The sequence below is a fragment of the Protomyctophum bolini genome (assembly GCF_963924005.1).
Source record: "Protomyctophum bolini genome assembly, chromosome: 15".
Lineage (NCBI taxonomy): Eukaryota > Metazoa > Chordata > Actinopteri > Myctophiformes > Myctophidae > Protomyctophum > Protomyctophum bolini.
In genome coordinates, this window is record NC_137876.1 from 26,045,360 (window position 1) to 26,056,300 (window position 10,941).

At 42.8% G+C, this 10,941-nt stretch overlaps 1 protein-coding gene across 1 annotated transcript; it reads right to left on the reverse strand.

The window, feature by feature from the left end:
• Positions 1 to 7,867: 7,867 nt before the first annotated feature.
• foxg1a (forkhead box G1a) lies at positions 7,868 to 9,323 on the reverse strand (the record flags this gene model as incomplete). Its single annotated transcript, XM_080784302.1, has 1 exon — positions 7,868 to 9,323. The coding sequence occupies exon 1, from the start codon at positions 9,215 to 9,217 to the stop codon at positions 7,868 to 7,870; it is 1,350 nt and encodes a 449-aa protein (XP_080640428.1). The 5' UTR covers positions 9,218 to 9,323.
• Positions 9,324 to 10,941: the final 1,618 nt, after the last annotated feature.

Here is a 10,941-nt window from a genome sequence, read left to right on the forward strand (position 1 = left end):
GAATCAGCCAGTCAATTAACCATTCATTCATTCATTCAGGTCAGTCAGACTGTAGTGTATAGTCAGTCAGTCACTAGGCCAACCAGCCAGCCAATCAGGCAGTCATGCAGTCGTTTAGTCAGCTCAGTCATTCAATAAGTCAGGTAGCCAGCCAGCCAGCCAGCCAGCCAGTCAGGCAGGCATGTTGGCCTCAAACTACTCAGTCGGAAAGAAATCCTCTCACGCAAACCTCTACTCTCTCTGATACTGTATATAGTCTCTCACAGTAACACAAGACTGATGCAGGGTTTCTGCATGCAGACTGACTGCAGGGAAGGCTGACTGACTCAAAGCATTCTGGAACTGACTTAAATTCTATATAAAGTTAAGGACAAATCAAGTATAGTTACACAAAAATAACTTCGTTCATGCGGATCATCGTTATTTTTTCCTGTTAAAATTCCCCCAATTAATCGTTTTCATCTTCAAACCATTATAAGCGCTTTGATATATAGGCCTACTAAATACCTCTTTACGTGATATAAATATATCAATTTTATTTTCTATAGCCTACATAATTGTACAAATGTAAAATATTAAGACATTTTAAATTGGCCTATACAGCATGACGTGTGTCACAAATCCACGAGCAAGCATTGAGCTGATTGAGGGGTATAAATGACGGACTGATTGAGATATTTATTTATAGGCCTAGGCCTACTCATGAGCAGATGCACGAGCTCAATGTCCAATGCTGAAATAGGCGATTTTGTAATTAGCTTCAAATCTGGTACACACTAAGAAATATAATCCAATGGTATAGCGTAGTTATATTAATATACCACTACTATTCGTCTCTCGTCTGAGATGGAACCGGAATCCCTTATTTGGCTGGAACATTTACGTCATGCTTCGGCTCGGCGTTGTTATTGTTGTTGTTGTCGTCGTCGTCGTCGTCTTATAACTCAACCGGTGTCATTGATAGGTCTGATGTTGCTGTTGTTTAATGTGCAACCAGATAAAAAAACAAACAGCAGTCAGGTGCTGAAATCTAATCCGCACGCTTCAGTCAAAGTGTTGTTTCTATACAGAATTATTATACCAAATAAACGTTCAACGTCAACATGCGGCGCGATGTTAAATATGAGCCATAAACAGTCGGCAATGAATTAGCTACAGAGATTATGGTAAATATAGGAAAGCTTTGTGATCTGGCTGGCATTAGATATTCTATGACAAAAGTGTGTCATGTAACTTGATAGCTAGGTTTCAGACTAAAAACATGTCATGTGTCAACCACGATGTCTTTACATAGCAGTGCACTATTGTGTTATTATAATTACTGCAAGAGTATTTTGTTTGTGCGCAACGGTTGAATTGAATGTGTGTAAAACTACTCCCGACCCGGACCCATGACAGTCCCGTTAAGTAAAACAGCATATAGGCTATAACTATATTACGTAAATACCCTATAAACTCGACCATGAAATGTAGGCCTACTGTAATTCTGCAAACTGTTAATAAATATTTAAATCAATCAATCAATCAATCAATCAATCAATCAATCAATCATCATTAACAACTTATAGCTTCAGTAAGAACAGCAAATCCATGTTAATTTCACAAACAAGCAAAAACAGAATAGAAACGCAATGCAAAATATATATCGGATTTCCACTCAGTCTTACAGTGAACAGTATTCCACTCTGATTTCTGTAATAAAATAAATAAATCAATCTCAATTTGGTCTAATGTTTTTTTGTTTTTTGCACTCTCAGAAAGCTTCCCCTTTGACATCCGCAGCGCAGCTTGTAACAAAATCCCATGCTTTTCAAAGGGGACCTAAAACAGGTTCATTTTTAGAATAGGCTACATGCATGAACGCTCAGGGCCATCGGGTTTGATTTTAATATTACATTCGGTTATACTGATATAAACTCCCTTAGCTCAACACTGACAATAGTTTTTAGGGTATTATTCACTCACTAACATCTAACAACTATACAAGTGCAACTGGCCACAGGGGAACCTTTCCTCCAAGCATTTTTGTGTTCTGAAGCCGCGATAGAAGCCTGCATGTGTCAGCTTATTATCCGCCCACGGCTACGAGGGGGACAGGTATATCGAGAGGTATAGGCCTCCTCTCCACGGAGAAGGAAGAAGGAAAGATTGAAGGAAAGAATACCCCCCCCCCCCCCCCCCCCTCCCTTCCTCTCTCTCTCTCTCTCTCTCTCTCTCTCTCCCCGCCCGTCCCCTTCTGTTGGCCCTTTTGTGTTTTTGACTGCTGGTCACCCCATTTAACATGGGCCAGATAACATCTAGCAGGCACATATAGGGTTCCCCGGCAGCTCCATTGTGGGAGCGCACTACCAGAGGCTTATTGCGTTACAGTCGGGTCCGTTTAAGGCGCAGCCTTTTTAGGAAATGAACAAATTGCTGCCAGTATACACGGCCGCTGAAAGTATGGCTTTGTTGTCCACCATTGTACACTAATACACGACATGTCGACGAACCTAGGATCCACATACTGGAGGCCTGCTTATCTCATGCAGATAGGCCTACACTGGTGTCTCATGCATGCGCGCTCCGCACGCAACTCTCTCTCTCTCTCTCACACACACACACACACACACACACACACACACGCACACACACTGCACGTGACACGCGGTCTCACAAATTTATGCACGCTCTTCTTACATAGAACTCTCAACTGTCACTATTTGTAATTTAAAATGTTTACCGGGTATTGCTGTATAGAGAACAGAACACCTGCTTTGCACGTGCATACAAAGTATAGGCTACTATTATTATTATTAATAATAATAATAATAATTATTATTATTACTATTATGTGATGCAATTGTATACGTTATTGTATTGTTGTTATTGCTAGGTATATTAGGCTATTACTATACTATACAAGCATGTTAAATTATATTCCAGTTGCCTTATCAAATACTAAATTGTACTAAAACCCTTGTACTAAAACTCTACATGCACTCTAAAATGCTGTACCCCCTGCAACTAGGCTATCCCTTTCCCCATTTTCAAGTGTTTGTATTGTATTTTGACACTTGCTTTGGCAATGTAAACGTATGTTTTCTCATGCCAATAAAGCTCATTTGAATTGAATTGAATTGCATGGGTATAGGAAAATATGTCTATTATTAACATCAACTAACTCTATTTAAAACACGGTATATGATAGCCTATAGTTTTGGTATGCCACCCTGTTCGGTGAATGTATTAAGAGACACAACACAGAACGGCGAATGTGATACACAAACGCGTGTATAGGCTCTATTTCGTGTCAGTTCTTCGTCCAGCCTAAACAAAAATAAACCACGTTTAAAACTATTATTCAGTATAATCGATGAAGTAGGCCTATAGAATAATTCCAATTAATGATTTGTTATATTTCAGTCTATATTGCATTTTAAAACATATTAAGTTAAGCAAAGACCCAAAAGCACACATGAGCATGCATGCTCTCCAGGTACAGATCGGGGGGCACAGATAGCCCACTAGCTGTCACTGCATGATATATGAACCACGTGCAGTCGTGCAACCGTTCCTCTCCACAAGTAAACATATCGGCATGGCAACGTGATTTTATTTATTTTTCTATCGAGTAGAGTAAAAGGAAAACTGTGCCTAAAGTGCCATGCATGCCTAAAATGTTACATAAATAGGATGTGGCAGTTGACGCGCATTTCCACTTGTCAGAGTTTAGCCTAAAGCAACCACACAGTGACAACACAGACACCTGTTCAGTTAAATACAGGGATATGTCATAATTATTATGATTATTAGCATTAAATGTCTCGGGGAGGGGAAAAACATCAAATCCACACTTGCGTGCGGCCTGATATCTCTCTCTCTCTCTCTCTCTCTCTCTCTCATAACACACACACACGCGCACGCATTAGTGTGTGTGTGTGTGTGTGTGTGTGTGTGTGTGTGTGTGTGTGTGCGTGTGCGTGTGTGTTACGTATAGGCCTATATATATATATATATATATATATATATATATATATATATATATATATATATATATTACATACACATATACATAAATATACATGGACCATTTAGACTCAGCCTCACGCCTCATACATACTGTGTAATTATACACGATACAGTTTAGACACTGCAGTGTAAACACTTAGGACTATAACTATTTCACCAATAAAAACACGCAGCACTGTAGGCCGTGTCGCCCGTCAAAAGCCACAACCCACAACTGTTATATTACACATAAAACGCAGGAGATATATGTTGGTTTAACTGGTCAGGCTGCACTGCACATATTTTATCAGCTTAAAAGAACACTGGAAAAAAGGAGTTAAGTGTGAACATGGTACCAGGTTCTCGGTCATAGGTCACGGACCCTGTAGGCTGCAGCATTTGACCCTGCATGGTAGCATGAAGGCTAGTCGTCCGTGTTTGCTCTAAAATAAAACATTAGGCCTATAGGCTATACGGCAGGTGCACATCGCTCGAAAATATGTTCTCGTCTTCTCGATACAATAACACCTTTATTGATTTAAGGCGCGCACCATTTCCTTTAATTGGAGTCGACGTTATAGCCTTTCTCCACACGCTCATCAATTTACTTATACCGTTTTAAATAACTGCTATTTCATCGTCACTATGTGTTTTATTTAGTTATGGGTTACTGCAGTTTAGCGTGCATGTGTGCAGTTTGGTTTTAGGATGGAGGCTACTTCTATAATAAAACTACATCAAGATATTCGACCAAAATGGAGACACTATACAAATATGGTAGAAAGATGGAAATAAATATCTATAGGCACATATCCCTCTAACGCTTTCTGTAAACAAAATATCATGCATACAATGAGATACTTATAATTGAAAACATGTACGACTATCGCTGTAATTAATTGTGAGACAATTACGGAAATATTGTTGTACAGCCTGCAACAATACGACAGAAGACGGTGATGTCTCTAGTCCTATATACGCCGTACAGCATGATAGTTTTAATGTATTTTAGGTTAGAGGCATATAGCTTTGCTTTACTAAAAACCAAGAGAGATATTGAGACAAATTGGTTTTCAACGCATTTATAAGCGTTGCAAGTGCCATGCAGGCGTTTGAAAACTTATCCACGTGCTAAAAACAACAAACACGTAAAACATGCCAAACCCACAACAAACTATTAAACACATTTCTCTGCAAGACGTCAGTTTAGAGACTGTTAATGGTCCGTGACCAACGATTTCATCAAATGTAGGCCTATTATGAAAATATTACAGGCTTGGTGGAAGAAAAGAGCCAAAGAAAGTATAGGGTTTACTGCAGGCCTATACGGACACCGTTAGCATCCCACTCATTATTCATGTAAAGCAGAGGCAGTGAGGCACTTATATTATCTATACTATTGAAACATCGTCTATATGAATATCATCACTGGTAAATTGGCTCGTTATAACGTTGATCAGCCTGCATGTCTTGCAGACACTATAAAACCCTCAACATATGGACGCATTGTTTCACAATAAAGCATTTCGAGGTGAGGCCAGAGACAGGTGACAGCAGGTGAGAGACGCCGCAGAAAGGTCTGCTTTGAGGCGAGCGGACAGGAGGAGTTTGACCCAGGAAGGCCTCTGTCAGGCCGGGGGTCACCTGCATCGCCCCTCAGAGCACCGGCGGCCCCACAAACAAAGACACCCATACAACCGCTAACCACCATGCCAAAACCAACTAACAGCCCGGGGGGTAGTTTTGAATCCTAAATGCTTTTTAAAAGGACATAAAAGTTGTTGTATAGGGATTTTTTTGTTGTTGAGTTTAGTTGGCAAGCAGCGGGTTGTGACCGTGTGAAAGTCCTCTGGTGAATAAATCACGAACGCCATGTAGGCCTACAGTAGTTTTTCTACCTGAGCAGACGGCCCATATAGTTTTAGAATTTAGAACATCCACAGACCATGCATATTCAACCGTAAACATGTTCGAAAATAAACCTATGCGTCTATGAATAAGTCCTTTACTGAAGCACACTGAAGATATGTCGGTAAAAAACGGGCAAAAAAGACAAAGTGGATTTTCGTGAGTTAAGAATGTAACCTATTCTTTTATTGTTTTTTTTTCTTTGTTTTTTTTTGTATCGATTAAAACATTTTTTTTTAATTGTTTTTTTTAATTTTTTGTTAAGCGACAAACACGGGAATAGGAATAACACCACAATAGTATTACAACCATGGAAATAAAATCTCCAGATGACGACAAAAAGACAATCAGTAGTATAGAACCAGATTAATGAGGCATCATGTTCTCTCTTCTTTTCTTTTCTTTTTTTGCTTTCTCTCAAAATATAACAAAAACACGGGTTTGACTTATACATTGTTCTTCCGCAAAGTAAACCCATAAAAATTACAATATTACTGACATTTCCTCTTTTTTAAACCAATTGTACAAAAAAAAGTGTGAACGTCCGATTGTTTTCTTTTTACGGCGATCACAGAACAGATAAGAAAGCACAGCACAGCGTAAGGAGGCATCCATCCATCCATCCATCCATCCATCCATCCATCCATCCATCCATCCGTTCGTATATGTTCATTCAGTGGGTCTCCTTGCTATTCACACCCATGTAGGCCTATAATAGGCGACTCAATACTGAATTTTCTAACAACGTTCTCAACAGCAGTGTCCATTTAACACGCAAAGTGTATAGGTTAACACAGTACAAATAGTCAGTGTTAATTTAACCCCCAACCAATCTCTGAGTTAAATTAACATGAGTAGGTCTATAAGTGTCCTTTTTACACTCGGAGTTAAACGGACAGTGTCTCTGGATTGAACGCAGAGTTAAACTAACATCCAGTATTTTACTGTTTATAGTCTTTGGTCTGTAGATGAACAGTATTGTTACACAGGGACTACAACTGATGGGAGACAGACATTGCTGTAGCCATGGTCTCATGTCTCCCCATGGGCTTTCCAAATGCACTTCGAAATAAAAATACAAAAATAAAGAGAAAATAATAAGAACAAAAATCGTGTTTTTTGTTTTCTTCCTTTCATGTAAAATAAAATAATCTTTCTTTATAGCCCGTCCAGTAGCGACATATTTCCTGATAATACTGCAGACATGCACTATGGCGGCCAGGCGGCGGTATTAGCGATAGTATCTGTTTATTTTAATATTAAACTTAATTATCTAACTATTTAAATACACATTCTAAAATGTAATGCCTCTTTCCAACAAAAAGAAATCTACGTTTCTCACTCCCTCAGGCTCTCAGTCTCATTCCACCTCTCTCTCTCTCTCACACACACACACACACACACACACACACACACACACACACACACACACACACACACACACACACACACACACACACACACACACACACACACTCTCTCTCTCTCTCTCTCGCTCTCTTTTTGTCTCAGATCACATTGCACGTCGCTGACAATTTCATAAACAAATCCTGGACAGCCAAGAGACATTATATACACAGAAATTAAAATGCAAGAGAAAGAGAAATAAGGGATAATATTAAAAAATACCTGGAGACGGTGGCCCTTTCATGCCATCTCTCTCTCTCTCTCTCTCTCGCTCTCTGTTTGTGTGCATGTGGTTTGATTTATTTTGCTGTTCTTATTTTGTGTTAAAGTCTCTCCTCTTTTTTGTATAATAGTTTTGTCTTTTTTGCTGCATTTTTTTGCTGTTTTTTTTACAATGTAAAATGATAAACTTACAGTTTGAGTCAGGGTCCTTCTGTTAAGAGGTCTGGGTTCAGAAAGAGGGCTCGGGTGGGTTTGTTTTGGGTTAGGACGGCTCAGGGTTTGGTTTGGGGATTTCGGCTAGAGGTTCGGGGTATAGGGGTGGGTTTCGGGGGGTTCAGGGTTAGTGTAGGCCTATAAGCGGGTTGGAGGTGGGACCTTGGTTCTGATGTGAAAAATAGTCAGACAGACCTCCGGACAGTCCCGAGGAGAAGCCAGGGAGGGAGGGCCGCAGGGAGTCGCAGGAGAGGGCCGAGGAGATGGTGGGAGCCTGCGGGGAGTTGGACGCAGACGCCCGGGCCTGTAAGGAGGATGTCCCGGTCTGCGTGGGGGTCATGGCGCTAGGATGGGGGACGTGGGGGAAAAAATAACTGGCCTGTCCGAGAAGGTTGACGGAACACGGGTTTAAGGAGTAGGTTGTCCCGGAACAGGGCACCGACAGGCCGCAGGGCACCGCCGAGGCCGCGAGCGCCGCCGCCGTCAAATGGTGCGTGGCGTAGGGCAGGTCTCCGTTCACCAGCCGGTCCACGGTCAGCCCGTTGTTGGAGGAGAACGAGTGGCTGTTGGCCAGGCTGTTCTGGGTCAGCATGGTGCTGTAGGACATGGGGTGGCTCGGGTACGGCGACGACGTCCCGTTGTAGCCGCCGAGGGCCCCGCTAGCCCTCGGGTGGTGTAAGGAAAGGAAAGGGGACATGGGCCAGTACAAAGAGCCGGCCCTGTCCATAAACGTCAGCCCCGAGGTCAACCGGGCGCCCCGCTTGAAGGCCAACTTGGCCCTGGACGTGGTCGACCTGCGGCGGAGCTTCCCCGTGGTCCCGCCGATGAAGACGTCGTCGCTGCTGGGGTCCAACATCCAGTAGTTGCCCTTGCCCGGGTCGTCGTAGTGTCGCGGGACTTTGACGAAGCATTTGTTGAGGCTCAGGTTGTGTCTGATGGAGTTCTGCCAGCCCTGCTTGTTCTCACGGTAGTACGGGAAGTTTTTCATGATGAACTCGTAGATGCCGTTCAGCGTTAGCCGCTTCTCCGGGCTCTGTCTGATCGCCATCATTATCAACGCGTTGTAACTGAACGGGGGTTTTTCGTACTTGCCGCTTTTCTTTTCGCCGTCTTTCCCTCCCCCGGCGGTCCCTCCGTTACCGTCGCCGTCTTTGCTGTCCTTTTTTTCGTCCGTTTTCTCCTTCTCGTCCGCGGCGCAAGTATTTTCCTGACTCGACGAGCTGTCAGTCTTGCCGCTGCAGACGGTGTCCGGTTTGCTGTCCTGCTGCGCGCCGGGGAGAGGCGCCTTTTCGTCGGGCTCGTCGGCAACGGGGGCCCGGTGTTGGTGGTGCTGCACATGGTGGTGGTGGTGGTGGTGTTGTTGGTGATGGTGCGGCGGGTTATTGTCGTTTTGCACGGCCTCCGGCACCAGGCTGTTTATACTAAACGACGATTTGGGAATCATCTTGACTTCTTTCCGCTCGCTCATATCCAACATCACCAGGCACTGAGGGAGGAAAGGAACCAGGAGCGATACACACACACGCACACACACACACACACACTCACACACACCGCTGGAGTTCGATCTCTCTCTCCTCCACCGCTTTCCTCGTCCCCAAACTCCCGTCGGTCTCTCTCTCTCTCTCTCTCTCTCTCTCTCTCCCTCCGCAAACAGGACAGGAAGGGGGAAAGAAAGTATAGCCCAACAAACTATTTCATGTTCGCTTTAGAGAGAGAAAAAAACGAACGAATAGAACACACACATACACACACACTCACACACACACACAACACACACGCATACACACACACTTACACACACACCCACACACATACACATCGATAGCAGACAGATAGGTACAATTAATTAGGGAGCCGCAGCCACTAAGGCAGGAAAAACGTGGTGGAGTCTTTAGGGTCGCCAGCCAACCACAGCAACAGAAGTATTAACGCGTCCGCACCGCGTTCAGCCAATCAGCGGTCTCCGCTCGGCGGTTGCCCCAAAACACACACACACACACACACACACACACACACGCGCGCACAACTACAGTCATCCCTATAAACACAAGTCTCTCTCTCTAGTCTCTCTCTCTCTCTCTCTCTCTCTCTGGCCCACAACTAGAAAACAGATCACACACACACATCATCCCTGTTCCCGTCGCTGCTTCTTCTCATATTTACACGATTCTGATTTTCAACAACCCCCCCCCCAACCCCAACAACACGCAGACGCAGGCAATCTCTCGCGAGTCGCTTGCGCACACACACACACACACACACACACACACACACACACACACACACACACACACACACACACACACACACACACACACACACACACACACACACACACACACACACGCACACGCACACGCCTCAGCAGCGTCACTATCAGACTTCTGTTTACATTCCGAGCGCATGCATGACGGGAAATAAACACGGAAGTAAATGAAGGGACGCGCGGAGGCAGAGCTAGTGAAGGTAGATGTCTTGTTGTAGGTTAAGTTATAATTATAACAACTTAATCATGTTTTCACAATGACTTCCACATGCCCGTGCGATGCGCTGCGCTTCCTTCTATAGATTTTATAGAAGCTTAGATGCATCTCTTTAAGTTTAGGGGCCTAGGCTACCATGTAGCCTTAGTTGAGACGCCGTGTACAATATAATAATAATACTAATACTAATTCTTCTTCTTATTATAATAATGATAATATTACAAGTAATTAAAACACGTTGTCGTATACAATGTGTTAATACAAAATATATTTTTATACAGGACAGCTGTAGGGCGGCCTATTAAACAAAATAAACAATAAAAAATATAAACCATATATAGCCATCAGATTTATATAGCACAGTATGTCTGTGTACCCTTATGGCAACACATGGCTTGGGCTATTTAAAACAGTAAAACTGTAGAGTAGTAATAATAATAATAATCATAATAATAATAATAAACAAGTTCATATTTTCAGATCCTCCACACGGATTTTCTTTGTCCAGAGGGAGAGCCTTATTCCTCTCTCCTGTATAGAATGCTATAATATGGTGGAAGGTTTATATATAGTCCACAGAGAGATGCCAGCAGGTGCATGTCACTTTATATTGTGATACATATTCAGTTGTCCTGTAACATTATAATAAGTGCAGCGTAGAGCATCCATCAGAAAGCTATTGATTGGTAATATTACAACCGGCAGGCTGCACGTA